General features: G+C 47.7%; 1 protein-coding gene across 1 annotated transcript; it reads right to left on the reverse strand.

Moving 5' to 3' along the window:
• Positions 1 to 9,151: 9,151 nt before the first annotated feature.
• SP7 (Sp7 transcription factor) lies at positions 9,152 to 12,209 on the reverse strand. Its single transcript, XM_033138483.1, has one exon. It carries the CDS (start codon positions 12,180 to 12,182, stop codon positions 10,959 to 10,961), a length of 1,224 nt encoding a protein of 407 aa, XP_032994374.1. The 5' UTR covers positions 12,183 to 12,209; the 3' UTR covers positions 9,152 to 10,958.
• Between the last annotated feature and the right edge of the window lie 3,012 nt (positions 12,210 to 15,221).

Here is a 15,221-nt window from a genome sequence, read left to right on the forward strand (position 1 = left end):
CGCCTCATTCAAGCGCGCCTTTTACCACCCTACCGGCGCAGGAGAGGCGAGCTCCAGGCCGCAAGCTCCTCCTCCTCCTCCCGCTGCCGCTCGCCTTCCCCACCTGGTGTGCCGGCAGCTCCGCACTTACTTGTCGAGCCAGAAGGTCCACGGCGAGTGCAGCGGGATCCCCTCGCCGGCGTCGGGCTCCAGGCCGCTCAGCTGCTGCTGCGGGTCGGGGTCGAGGTCGGCCTCGTCCTCCGCCTGGTGCTGCCGTGGCGGCGGCGCCGCCGGGCTCGGGGGCTCGGGCAGGCCCAGCTGCCTCTCGGGGGGTGCTGAGCGCCATTGCCCTGCGCTTCCTTCGGCCCAGGCTGAGTCAGCGCCGCCTCGCTCGGCGAAAGCCCGTCTTGTTGCGCACAGCCAGCAGGCAACAGGGGTCCCTGCCTGCCCGCTGCAAATCGGGCACGCCGAGCAGGCAGGCCTCGCTCACTGGCTGGCTGGGGGGGCGGGTTTTTCGCCTATTTATAGCGCCCTTGGCGCGCGGGCTTGGCTGAGCGGCGGCTCCCTGCTCCGAGCGGCTTGCCGTCTCCTCTCCCACTCCATTCAATCTCGTCACAGTGGAGGGAGGCACAGCTGGTCCTTTGAGCAGATCCCGGGGTGGGTTTTTGTCACACTCTCTTCGCTGCCCACTTTTTAAGTCACGGCACACCAGGCAACATCTCGCGGCACACTAGTGTGCCGCGGAACAGTGGTTGAAAAACACTGCCTTAGAGGGAGTGGGGGCTGCTTCTTTTTTGCTGCAAAATTGCAACCCTTCCTTTTCTTTTGTCAAACGAATGCTGCCTGGAGGACGGGTTTTCCTCCTTCACAGTGTCATGACACTTTAAAGCAATATTTCCCAAAGTTGGGTCTCCAGCTGTTTTTGGACTACAGTTCCCATCATCCCCGCTAGCTAGTCCTGAAACAGCTGGAGGCCCAACTTTGGGAACTACTGCTATAAAGCAAGGAACCTGTGGCCCGCCAGATGTTGTTGGACTCCACCGCCCATCAGCCCCAGCCAGCATGGCCAATGGCCAGGGATGATGGAAGTTGTAGTGTAGCATCACGTGGAGAGATAAAAAGTTTCCTTATTCCTGCTTTAAGGACAGTAGACGCTTCCACCCTGTTTGCATGTCCCTGAAATTATTCCCGCTTTTGCAAAGCATCCTATTTAAAAAAGTGCGGTGGAGCTCCACCCTAGTAAATACATAGTGTAAATATTAGGGTGTTGTGTGTTGTGGAAGAAGCAGCAGGGTTTATCCCGTGGAATGGAATTGGAAGCTGCTTAGGGAGCTTCTGTGCCTTCCTTTCTGGGCAGGCATCTGCCAGGGATGCTAGGATATCCTGTCTTAAGGCAGTGGGTTGGACTCCTTCACGATGTACCGATTTCCTTCCAGCTCAGGGCTTCCGTGGGGTTAGAGGCGAGGGCTGCACGTGGCCATGTGTTTTTGCATAAAGCAAAGGGAGAACAGATGCGCTCCCAGCTGCGCCTGGCTACTGTACATTAACGGTGGGTGGTCCGCGCAGAGGTCGTTCTGGTGAGCGCTTTGAAGGCTGCTGGAACCGCCATGGGAGACTTCGCCCCAGAAGGAGGCTGGGCGGCCCCCTGGCGTTTGCAGGCAGCAGATCCCTTAAGCCAGAGGCTTCTTTTCGGAGGTGCGAGGGAAGCATTTTATCAGGCAGTGCAGTTTGGTAATGTTAGACTCTTAAGCATCATGATCTTATCTCTCCCTCTCCCCCCGCACCATCCGCTGTATTATATAGCATTGTGTAAACTGTAGTAAACCAGCTCTGCTGTGGCTTGTTGCCCTCCTGCTCATTCTGCCAAAAGCCCTGCGCAGATTTTCAAAAACAGGACAATTTCCCTTTTCATTGTTGTGTACGATTGCCAGCTTGCTCTTTTTAATTTTGCAAACTGGCCTTGCTTCCATGCCATTAGCTCCATTGCATTCCAGAGCAACTTCCCTTAAAGGCCAGGGATAGCTCAGTTGGTAGAGCACCACACTCTTCATCTCAGGGTCGTGGGTTTGAGCCCCACACTAGGCAAAAGATTGCTGAATTACAGGGGGTAGGACTACACGACCCTTGTGGTTCTTTAAAGGTAAAGATAAAGGGAACCCTGACCATTAGGTCCAGTCATGGATGACTCTGGGGTTGTGGCGCTCATCTCGCTTTATTGGCTGAGAGAGCCGGCGTACAACTTCCGGGTCATGTGGCCAGCATGACTAAGCCGCTTCTGGCAAACCAGAGCAGCGCACGGAAACGGCTGTTTACCGTCCCGCCGGAGTGGTACCTATTTATCTACTTGCACTTTGATGTGCTTTTGAACTGCTAGGTGGGCAGGAGCAGGGACCGAGCAATGGGAGCTCACCCCGTGGCGGGGATTCAAACCGCCGACCTTCTGATCGGCAAGCCCTAGGCTCTGTGGTTTAACCCACAGCGCCACCCGTGCTTTCCAGCTCTTCAGTTCTATGATCCTTCCCTGTAATCTGTTATAGGACTGGTTTTTTAAAAGATTGTTGTCCCTGTTCCTACAATAGTGGTGGGGAACTTTTCTGTGAACTGGGGTCTGCATTCATGGGCAATATTCCAGGTCGACAACATGGCAGTGGGAGCAGAGGCAAAAAATGGACAGAGCAACGGATGTGATTTCGGTTTTATACAGAAGTCTACATTCGCCATGCAAAAGCCGTAGATTTCTGTACCACCCCCACCCCAAAGGGACAGAATAAATATTAAAAATTGGCAAGCCAATTTTTGGGAGAGCGTTTCTTTCACACTTTTGTCCAAGGGAACTGGGTAGTGTTTGGGGGCACGTCTGAATGCCAGAGACTTATTTCCCACTGTGTTTTGGAAGCCTCGAGTAAGCATGTCTTGGTTTGTTTGTTTTTGCCTCTTTGCTCGTGTTGTTACATTGGCATGTGACTGCGTGGGTATGAGCTACCCAAAAAGTGGGTAAAACTTTCCAGGATCTGGACCAAAGAGAAGTATTGGCAGGATTGTGTCCAGAAAAGGAGGCAAAGGGAGAGCTCAGGGTAAAGACTGAAGCAGCTGACTTAATCTTTTCCAAATGCAGAACCTCCTTTTAACCCCAGGCTGCGTCATGTGACCCCTGTTTCATTTATTTAATTCTGTTGTCACCTTTACTCTTTCTGCCTAGATCTGTCCTTTTCATTCCTTCTCCCTATCTATTAATCTTGCTTCAAAAGGTGGTTATATAATGCTACTGGCACAGCCCACCTTAAGTAAGGTTGCAACTGTCCGATGGGGTAAAGGAAACATTAAGATTAAGAGGAATTTAAGATGTGATCCTATAACTATTTACCTGGAAGTAAGTCCCACTGAACTCAAGGGGGTTTACTTCTGAGTAAGCACTGATAGAATAGAGCTGTGAAATGTGCATGCAGTTCTGCTCCCCTGGTATCAGTACCTGGCATACTTAGATTTCTTGTTTTTGCCACATGGGGGCATATTGATGCAGTCCTGAACAATGGGAAAATTGCATTTCCCCCCAATACTATATAGTACATTTGAACCTCCTCCATGCTAGTGCTGGCATATTTTCCCAGACATTACCGGGATTTCAAAGGTGGAAGGTAGTGAAACTGGAAAATTGCATCTGTTTGCGTTTTTGTAAAAAAAGAAGAAGAACTTTGGGGCTTGTCTTTAAAAAAGCTCAACAACTTTCAGGGGATTTTACCTAAATTTACCTGAAGTCTCTTCAGTTCCATGAAAAGCCTCACCGCCTCCTTTATTCCCATATGTTGTACTAATAGCAGTTACAAAATGTTAGGATGAAAACTCCAAGTTAATTTGATATACAGTACCTGCCAAATTACAAAAAGATCTGGAAGCCTACAGAATTTAGTGGGCATGGGATCACCCAGTGAAATCAATTGGTAGTAGATCCAAGAAAGACAAAATAAAGCACTTCACACAATGCATGCTTTTTGGAATCCACTGGCTCACGCTGCAGTCCTATGCGTACTCAGAAATAGGACATAAAATTATAGAAGTGGGAGGGTAACTCAAAGGTCATCTAGTCCAACCCGCTATTTCTGATGCAGGAACTCCTTTGCTACAGCATCTCTGATAGGTGGTCATCATCCAGCCTCTGCTTAAAAACCTCTAACAAAGGAAAGTCCACTACTTTCCAAGGCAGTTTGTTTTCTGCTGGAGTTCAGTGTGAATTTCCCCCATGTAAGTTTGAACGGGTTGCAACCTGAGAATGATTCAAAGGGGTTCCAGGAAAAAGAAAATCATGAAAGGTAGGTCTATTAGTGGCTATTAGCAATGGAAGCTATGCAAAGTCTTCGTGTTCACAGACAGAATGCCAGCAGCTGGGAGTGACAGCAGGAGAGGGCTATGGCCTTAATTTATATTAATTGATGAATTCGTTAATTCACTAAAGCATTTTTATCCTGCTTTTCAGTCTACAAGTATCGGTGATGAGACAGCCCTTTTCGTGCTCTCGGGTTTACAGTCTAAAAGACCCGACACAGAAGTGAAAAGGGTTGGGAGTGAGGAGGTAAAGAGCAAACTCATACACAAGTTATTGTTTACTCAGTTTTTGAAATGAGTTGCTAACCTTTCAGCAGGGTTGACGGACAGGTTCTGCAGTCCCATCTCTCTCCCTTTTCTATACAGGTATATACAGTCATACCTTGGAAGTTGAACAGCCTAGTTCTCGAACGTTTTGGCTCCCAAATGATCGAAACCCAGAAGCGACTGTTCCGGTTTTTGAACGTTCTTTTGGAAGCCGAACGTCCGATGGGGCTTCCGATTGGCAGCAGGACCTTCCTGCAGCCAGTCAGAAGCCGCGGTTTGGTTTTCAAATGTTTGGGAAGTTGAACCGAATTCCGGAACGGATTCCGTTTGACTTCCAAGGTACGACTGTATATCCTGTTGGAACGGCTGCTGCAGATGCTGAACTAGATGGGATCTTGGTCAGATCTAGCAAGGGTCTTCCTCTGCTCTTGATGAAAACCAAAATAAACAGGGGAGAGGTAGCCAGCCTCTGTAAAATCATCAGCTGGAACCATATTACAGTGGTACCTCGACTTACATATTACTCAACATACGAATTTTTCGACTTACAAATGAAAAAAGTGCCCGCACGCCTACCAATTTTTCGACATCCGAAGGACATGCGTTGGCGGTTTTAGATGGGGTTTACTCAACTTACGAATTTTAGATGTGGTTTACTCAACTTACAATTTTTTTCTGAATTTTTCGTTTCCAATGGATTCCTATGGGGAAATCGCTTTTTTCGACTTTGAATTTTGACCTACGAATGTGCACTCGGAACGGATTAAATTCGTAAGTCGAGGTACCACTGTATATGTGAGCCGCATGGAAGTATACTGGATGTACAGTATAATTAAAACGAACACACTAAAAATCTTGCGGTGCTCTCTTCTTGATCAGCTTTCAATAGACTTTCCTACTTTGCTTTCCCCAGTTCTGTCTCAGAATCTAAAGAAGTTGAGATCAAGCTGAAGGAAAAGAGGGGAAGAGAAGTGTGTATTTTTTTGGTGGGGGATCACTTTATAGTTTATCATGGGCTTTGTATATTGGACTTGAAACATCTGACATACTGTGGCGAACCAGTCATTGAGGAGCAGTGCTTTTAACTGTGAGGAAACATCAGTGGGGGGTGAGGAAGAAATCTAGCTTGGGTCATAGCAAATGCTGCTATTCCGCTAGCACAACAGACTTGGGGAAAGTTGGTTTGAGAATGATCTTCCTATTTGATGTAAGTTCAGAGAAGTGATTTTGTGTTTTAGGGCTCAGAACCTCACATCTGCATTATACCCAGGCTCTTGGGCAAGTTACTTACCTTTTGGCCTCACCATGATTCTGCGAAATGGGCACTGCCATATTGTGAATGGGCCACACGTCCACAGCAGCCATTTATAACAAGTGTCCACGGCACGTTCTCAAGAGTTCCAAATGTGCCCACTGGCCCAGAATAGCTGAAGACCCTTCTTCCCAACCTTTTAAAGATGGTTTCAGACAGCAACACAACAGTGTAGCCACAATGGCGCCCAGTTATCACTTAATGGTGTGAGGAAGAGGACCTGCCGAGCATCTTATATTCCCTTTAGGCTGGGCTAGGACAATATAGTGAATCCCAAGGAGTTAAAGTCAAGGCTGGCTGGTGTTAGCTGTAATTGCTGCTCCTTCTGATGGGAGCTTCTGTCTTCACAAAGGTCCATTGTCCCCTTGCGAAAGCCTTGCTGACAGAAGGCCTTTGTTCCAAGGCGACTGGCAGGGGGGTGGGGGCTGGGATCTTTGGTAGTCACCATTTCCCAAACAACAGTTTGGGGGCTTTGCGATGATTGCCCTGCGGGAGTGTGATTCCTTCTCCGCTATGGGAACTAAACGCAGGAGAATCCCATATGGCCCCCTGGCTGACCTCCAGAGGCAATGTTTACCTCCAGGTTACCTACAGACAAGCTGGCTGATTCTTAGGCTAATGAGGCAATGTAGTTGCTACCATTTATTTTTTTTAAAGCTCCAAAAAGTGCTGGGACTACAGCTGCTGTCTGCCCCCACCCTTCCCTTAAGAAACAGCAGTGTCCCCTGTCCTGTTTGGGATGCCTTTTTTGTCCCATTTTCAAAGTCATGAAAAAATAAAATTGCCATTCAAGTTTCCTACTTTGTGTGATCACCCTAATTTGCTAGACACCTTGGAAGTTGAACATCTACTAAGGAATCTGTACACGTCTAGCCCTGAATGTCGCTACAAAATAAAAAATAAAAAAAATTCCTTCCAGTAGCACCTTAGAGACCAACTAAGTTTGTTCTTGGTATGAGCTTTCGTGTGCATGCACAAAAGCTCATACCAAGAACAAACTTAGTTGGTCTCTAAGGTGCTACTGTGGCGATCACCCAAACTTAGGAATGGCACAGGAGTTAACAGGAATAACCAGTAAGAACCTTTAGGGGGCGGAGTTATGTGGGCTATATAAACCCCTCCCGGGGAAGGAAGAGGGGTCGTTGGTTCGTTAGTTCTTTAGTCTTTAGTCTTGTCTTTAGTCTTTTGAGACTTGTCTTTTGTCTTTGGCAAGGGGGTTTGTTGTGGGGATTGAGAGGTTGGAAGAAGGGTGGCAAGGGAAGGAGTAGGAACAGGGGTGGGAGAAATTGTTGGGCACTGTTGTTAACAAGAACACAACCAAGAAGGAACTGTTTATTCAGAAACCACATGCTTATGTACTAAACTTCAAATAAAACAGTTTTGTTCCAATATTCTCTTTGACTGAACTGAGTGAAGTAAATACCAGACAGACTGGTTGGTGGCAGCGGTTAATTAATAAAGTGGTGAGTGCAGGTATCAATGGACCGTTAAACGTCTGGGGGACCTGTGCAGGTTGAGCGAACCGCCACAGCTACTGGAAGGATTTTTGTTTTGTTTTGTTTTGACTATGGCAGACCAACACGGCTACCTACCTGTAACCTGAATGTCGCTGTATTTCAGGGGATTGTGGGGGCATGTATAAGGGTACATACTCAGTTCACATGCAGAAGAACTGGGACTTGCCCATCGTGAACTGACGAAGTACCACAGAACAGGGGTGAGGGGACTTCAGTATCGTATGGTCTACTTTTCTAGAATCCCCGTGGTCCTCCCATGTGGTCTTAAATTTGCAAAGCAAGAATGAATGCCGCACTATTAAGCAGCTCTTAAAACAGTTGAGGAACGCCTACTCTGTGTTAATAGATCCCGAGTGCGAAGTCTTCTTACGAACATACATGCCTCTCCTAGTCCAGCATCCTTTGAAGAAGCCCTAGCAACCGGCAGACACCAGGCGCTCTGCCGGAAACTGGCCCATAATGCTCCAACAGGTGTGCTCCTTGTGTATCCCTTTCCTAAAAGTCACAACAAACTTTGCAGCTGTGCCCTGCAGAGGAAGGTCCACTACGGTGACTCTTTCCCCATTTAATCTTGTGAGTTGCAAGTTTGATTTATTACGTGATTTTCGAATGGTGTGTTGTAACTCTCCCGCGCAGGCTGCTGGGGCTTGTTTTGTGACCAAAAGGCAGCTTTTAAAAATAAATAAAAGTAGACCTCGGGGTTACCCAGCATGACTGTGAGGCTGTTAACAACTATAAAGGCCCAACCCATAAATAGCCACATTGCAAGCCTTAGGAGTGCAATTTTATTTGAATTGTGGTACAGAAGCACTGGATTGTGCTTTCCTCCAAACATAAGAATCGAGTTTCTTTAAGCTTCCCCCACAACATAGCTTATATTTTATTCTTAATTAAATTAAAAAACAAGCAAAGTCCAAAATGTTATTTTAAAAAAAAATATCCATGTGAGATGTGCCACTGAGCAGGCAAAACGTAGGTTTTAATTTTTTAATTTTTTTTTTTACTTCTGTTGCTGAAATAAGTGTACCTCTCTTCTTACACAGATGCTGAACCGCATCTGGTTTACTTGCTTAATAATGGGCAGCCCTCGCTCTCCCAAGAATGTTTAGGCATGCTGACACCATCAAATGATGTGTATGTACCCTCTTTCAGCCAATGAACAATGTGGGAAGAAACACCCAGCATAAAGTCACAACCTGAAAAAGGTGCCCGAATGTTACAGGAGAAAAGTGGCGAGCACAGGAATGCCGTTTTCCATGGCAGCCTCTCTGTAATGTGCCGGACTTCCAACGCCCGAAATGGCAGGCTGATCTGAGGAAGATGGAAGCAGTTCAGCAATATGCATCCACAGAAAGGCACTGTCCCCAAATCAGAGTTGGCCATACCGTTGGGCAGAGAGAGGTGGCATATTTCGAAGATAGGCCCTGTTTGTTAACTCTGACCACTGTGTTCTGCTGGAGGGCAGCTGTGTATGCCTCATGGCCAGTCCTACACCCCCCAAATTAGCCGGCTGAGCCTCACGTATGGTGAAGGCTCATCATCAGCACTGAGATAAGATTCACCTGCCAGTCAAATCAGCTTCTGAACATGGAATATGGGGCACGGTTCTGTTCTTCGCCACATGCGGCAAAAATCTCTTAGACCAGCTCTGCCCCCCCAAAAATAGGGGTATGTGCCAGTGGCTCCCCATCACTGATGATTAAGCCAGAGGTCTTAAAGCAAACTAAACCCTTTCCCCCAAAATTTGTGCACTTAGCAAATTGAAAATCTGGCTCCGTATTTCTGATATTAACAAGGGGTTTTCAAAATCCCAATGGATCGTAAAAAAACAAAACAGAACTTAAACGACAAAAAAAGCATTTCAAGATTATAAATACTCCATTTTTTTCACCTTACGAAGCAAACAAAAAACAAAAGAAACAGAGCAAGTTATAGATCATGCCGTTTTGCACAGAGAAAGTCCCCCAATTAACAGAGAGACTACCCTGATTAGATAACAGATGCCTCACATTAAAGAGGCCTCTTGGAGAACCTAGTTGCCTCCTTCCCTCTGTTAATTTGTCATCATAATTTAAGGCATAAATATACTTCTAGATTAAATACATGGGGAGAGGGAGCTCCAAGGGTCTTGTAGCACCTTTGCGGGACAACTTGCCCCTTCTTTGACTTCTACAGAGTGGTTGGCCTTTGTTCCTCTCCAACCCTCTTTAACTCTGTGCATCTAGCAGAGTGCATCAGAATAAATTTCCACGTTCTCTGGATTTCAATGGAAAGAGAGTCCCGTTTTTAACAGTATGGCGCTATGTCCACCAACTGTCTGAATATAGTCCCTTATCCATGTGGACGGCTTCCATTCCCATGGTCTTCAGCTTGGTACATGCATTCTAAACCAGAAGCAAAGGCATGGCTGGCACCTGCAAAAGACAGACACCGTCTCTGGAGCGATGTTATACCACCAACACTCTGCTATCCGGAACTGCAGGGCCTTTGGCAGACTTGCATGGACAGGAGAGGGAGCGATGGAGCCCTTGTTGTGTGTGAAGAACGGAGAGATGGTTGTGTAACTGGGTGCCCATCTGTCCCCTTTCAAAGCTGTCCTCTAAACTTGCCTGCTACTGCCCAACAGCAACATGCTTCATTTTTTAATTGAATGGGATTTTAATGGCAAAGCTCCCATTACCTGTACAAATCCCCAACCAATGGCTCCCATTGCAAATAAAAGGGCTTCATATTCCTTCATGCTCCACCAGTCAGTCTATTTCCCATTAGTCCCACTGCCAATTGCATGTCCAGACTCGGAGATGGCTTCTGTACCTTTAAGGGTGTCACCAGTTATGGCTTTTCTTATCAGTGCTGCAGTGTACCTGAAAAGCCGCCTCTCGTGGAATTTGCCCTAGCTTGCCATTCTTAAAGGAACAGCAGCCCCTTCCGAATCTGGACCTATAAAGCCTATTTGCCATGTCCTGAGCTAGAGATTGCGCTTGCCTCTTTAAGAGCTCCGGACCAGGGGTATGTTCTGTGGAGACAGGTTTTCCACCTTAGTCTCAAAGCTGCTCCAGACCTCTCACCGACTTCTTCTTCTCCACCTGCTGCAAGACTGCTGCTCACTGCACAAAGTTAGAGGAGGTGATTCGAATTGAATGCTCAGTGGGTTACGCTAGACGAAAGGTGATTCCTATACAAACCCTGAGAAAAACCCACTTTATTCCTGCCCTGCCTGCTAGTTGGCCAACTGTGCATGGCATGACTTCAGATTTTTTGTCCATTCCCTTGAGTGACCATGCCGAGACCAAGGCAGGGACGAGCTTTGGTCGTAACCATCCAGAGGACGGCCGGAGACTCAGCTTCAAGATTTTGGCTCGGATATTTGTGTCTTTGGCCACAAAGTTGTGGACCTTCAGGGATCTCTCAGCGAGGTTCGTTTCAGGGGTTGGAGGGGAAGGAAAGTTTGGCACGAGGTCTGCGTTTTCCCCCGGGAAATAAATTATTTCGCTCAGAGGTGTTAAAAAAGGGTTTCGGTGGTATTGACGCAACAGGTGGAGCAAGCACTCAGCACCAGCGATCTAGATCTCCAGCAGGTTGCTCTGCTCTGGGCTGGTGGCGTCCTTCTCGTCTCCAGGGAGGCCGTCCTGCAAGGCAGCACTGGGAGAACCTGCCACTGCGGCCGCCTCTTCCCGTTCTGCTTCGCCCTCGGGGGGCTTCCCTACCCCCATCTCGTTGTGGGTCTTCTGGTGCTTGCTGAGGTGGTCGCTACGGGTGAAGCGCTTGTTGCAAAGCAAGCAGGTGAACTTCTTCTCCCGGGTGTGGGTGCGGACGTGGCGCTCCAGCTCGTCCGAGCGGGTGAAGCGCTTGCCGCAGAAGAGCCAGTTGCAGACGAAGGGGCGTTCCCCGGTGTGCCACCGCAGGTGGGCCTTGAGGTGCGAGGCCTTCCCGTAGACCTTCCCGCAGCCCGGGATATGGCAGCTGTGGATGGGCTTCTTCCGCAGGCTGGCTGCCGAAGCCCCGAGCCTCTCCAGCTCTTGGCAGTTGGGGCAGTCGCAGGTCGACCGGCCCGCCGTACTCCCAAAGGAGCCACCTCTTCCGGACTTCAGTCCAATCCCACCTTCCATCAGGGAGTTGTTGGCCACTGGCTTGGGCTTGTACATCTCTTGGGGCAGCACGTGTTGACCTGAAGGGAGAAGGTGCGACGAGGAAGTGATGCCCACAGCCGGGTATGGAGCAGGGTTTAAGGTGGTGAATTCGGAAGTGTAACTGGGCAGCTGGGGGCTGATGGGAGCCTGGCTGGGCATGGTCTGCAAGGAGCTCTGGAGTCCATCTGACTGGGGCTGGGAGCTCAGCCAGTTGCTGTTGGAGTGCATGTCCCACCAGGAAGCCGTGGGGTTGCTAGAGGTGGTGGAGATGCCCGGGTGGATGTCAGCTTTGTACCAGGAGCCATAAGGGTGTGCCATGTCCAAAGAGGTGTAGACACTGGGGAGGCAGTCGGAGGAAGGGTGCCCCTTGGACACCAGCAGGGATGATGGGTCTTGAGATGTTGGGGAGGCTGGGAAGGAATGGGAGAACGGGCTGTAATCATTGCTGTAAGTGGTAGAAGCTTGAGGGCTTGCTGAAGGAGACAGGAGTCCATTCCCGTTGGGGAAAGTGGCCGTATAGGAATCTCCCATGCCTTCTGCGCTCCAGATTTTTGGAGCGAAAGGCTCCACACCCAGAAGATAAGGTTTCTTCCCCAAGCTGTCCTCCGCTTTCTCCAACAGGGTCGAATCCAATTTGTGGCAAGTGTCCGTCAACATTCCCAGGGGGCTGTAGCCATTGAAAGCTTCTTCCTAGATGTAGGAGGGGTGGGGTGGGGAAGAGAGAAAAAGAAAGCAAAAATCTTTGGCAAAGGGAAATTGAACATACAGTTTATGATTACTGTTTGGGATTACTGTACTGTGTTTTTATTTTGTAGTTTGGCGCTGTGAACTGCCCGGAGATCTTTGAAGGAAGAGCAGTGTACACGTGTTTAATGAAATAAATTAATTAAACAAATTACTATTCAGCACGATGTCTGAACATTGGCTTATGGTTTGTCTCCCCAAAAGCAGGAGCGGTTAGCCAAGAACAAGCCTTAGCTACAGCTCATGGTTTGTTTGTTTGTTTGGAAAGAAACAAACCATGAGCCGGGTTCAGACAATACCATGGGTTAAGCGCACAGCTTTGCTCCAGAAACAAGAGCAGGGAAGGGGAAAAAGCATCTGCGATTTTGACAAGATGCGCTAGCATCTTTAGTTTCACTTATGGCTTTAAGTGATGTGCAGCCAAGGCTACTACTGTGTGATGATACACTGATTGAGCAAACCCTATTGAAACGAATATGAGCCATGAAAACATGTGACGTTTTTGCACAACTTCACTTGGATTAAACTAGCGTTGTTGTTTTTGCAGTTGCTGATAACCTGCTTTTCTGTCACCTTCCCCCTTCTTGGAACTGAGCTGTGAGCTACCTTCGCCATGGGGTTTAACCTTCCTGTGAGATGTTTTCCACACCCCAACAACACTCACCGAGAGAATCAGAACCATTACATAACAGGTAATTTTCCCGTTCCTATTCTGGGCTGCTGGCTGTGTTAAATTCTGTCCACACCTTCCCTTTGTTCTGTCAGTTTCAATTAGATGGTAAACCATATGGTCTGGAACACCTATCTGGTTCCATACAGTGCCTAGTTGTTACATAACTGTGGTAGTAAAGGGAGGGCCTTTTTAGGTTTACTGGAAAAATTCATGCCCTGTATTATGGAAAAGGTCCCCATTTCATATCCAGAAACAAAATTTGAAAAGACTTGAAATTCAAGTAGTTTTGCATTTCCTTCTGGCTGTTTCACAAATCTCACCTTGTGGCATCATAGCCAGAGGTGAAATTCAAACCCTGCTTCTAAAAGCAAGGAAAAATACTATTACAATGTCTGTCTGTCTGTCTGTCTGTCTGTCTGTCTGTCTGTCTGTCTGTCTCTCTTTGACATCAGAAATGAGTCTGGGCAATGAGTCTTATCTTTAAGAACTGTTGACTCTTTATTCTAGCATGTACCTACAAAGTTCATTTCATCCACCCAACCCGACTAAGACAGAATTGACCACACTATGAACACCCACAGCACATTGTCTAAACGAAAACCATTTTCCATTAGTTGAACTGTAACCTCTTCCAAATTGACTGTAAGGTATAAAGAAGGGACAGGGAAGCTCCCATCTGCCCCAGCCAACATGGCCAATGGTCAGGGATGATGGGAGAGACAAAATTTTGCAATCCTTGAGATAAGGCACACATTGCTCATATACTTCCCTGAGACTATGGCTGGTCAGCCATTATGACATGTTGCTGGACTACAAGACAAGGAAGAAGAGACTGCAGTCTAGTGTTAGAATGCATGCTTTGCATAGAGAAAGTCTCACGCTTAATTCCATATTTAATCCCTTTAACCTATTGTCAGGGATTGCCCGGCTCCTGGTGAGGAGAGGGCGAGGGGAGGTCCTACTCGGGAGGAGAGCCAGGGCAAAGGTATTCCTTGTGAGGAGCGAGGGGAGAGAGATCCTCCTCTCGAGGAGGAGGGGGACAGGGGGGGCTACTCGAGAGGAAGGACTGGTTGGAGGTCCTGCTCAGGAGGAAAGCAGGGAAAGAAGTCCTCCTTGGGAGGAGGACTGGGAGAGCAGCTCTTCACGAGAGCAGGGCTCTTCCCCGAGCTCTCTCCAAGGGAGGGGGAGCTGCAGAGGCTTGGAGACTTTGGGCAAAGACCCAGCACTGCCAGCCAGAGAGGAGTTGAGGGAGAACTGCCACTTCTGGCGCCAGCACAGCATCGGGGGGTCAGGAGGCACCGCAGACGTTGTTTTAGGGTGCCAAGACTTTGGTGTTGGGTGGGAAACCAGAGAGGGGCACTTCCGGATTCTGCAAGTGACTGAGCGGTCATGTTTTGAACTAGCTCTACACTGTAAATAGTAATGCACAATAAATAGTCTTAGCTACTGAAGGCTCTGTCGTTACTCATGAGCAACACTTGGGAAGATCCTGACACCTATGGATTAAAGGACTAGGCAACAGGTGATGGGAAGGATCCCTCTGCTAGAGATTCTGGATCCAGTGCTGCTCAGAGTAGACAACTCTGGGTCAGATGGACAAATAATCTGACCTGGTATAAACTTGCATTTTATAGCCCCTTGTTGGGGTGGAGTTTGGTACTGTGGCAATCTGAGCAGGGACAAAACTTGCCCCCGCCTCCGGCCCAGAAAAATAATAATAATCTTATTTTCACAATAATTCCATTTGGTACAGTTGCTTTTTTATGGATCTTCTGAGCAGGTACCCATATAAATATGGAGTTGTTGATGTTGATGTTGTTGTTGCTGTTGCTGTGTGATATTTTTGTATTTGATTTCTGTTGGAAGCCGCCCAGAGTAGCTGGGGAAATCCAGCCAGATGGGCGGGGTACAAATAATAATAATAATAATAATAATAATAATTATTATTATTATTATTATTATTATTATTATTATTATTATTATTATTATTGCTGCTGCTGCTGCTGCTGTTTTGTACCCCCTCAACCCTGCACCCTGTGTGGCACCCATCCTGAATCTGGCCCTGGTCCTCCTTGTTCCAACTCAATTCTCATGGTAAGGTTTTGCAAGACAGGGAGTAACTACAGAAGTATTTTGAAAACTTTGGAAGATCAACAACAGCAGGGGGGAAGATAATGTATTTGGGGGCTCCGTTAATTTGTCTTGCACGGTGAAGCTTGTAGCTGCCACTGCATTGACTTAAAAAAAAATGACTGTGTTAAAATGGTACAAAGGTTAAG

This window comes from Lacerta agilis, chromosome 2 (genome assembly GCF_009819535.1).
Source record: "Lacerta agilis isolate rLacAgi1 chromosome 2, rLacAgi1.pri, whole genome shotgun sequence".
NCBI lineage: Eukaryota > Metazoa > Chordata > Lepidosauria > Squamata > Lacertidae > Lacerta > Lacerta agilis.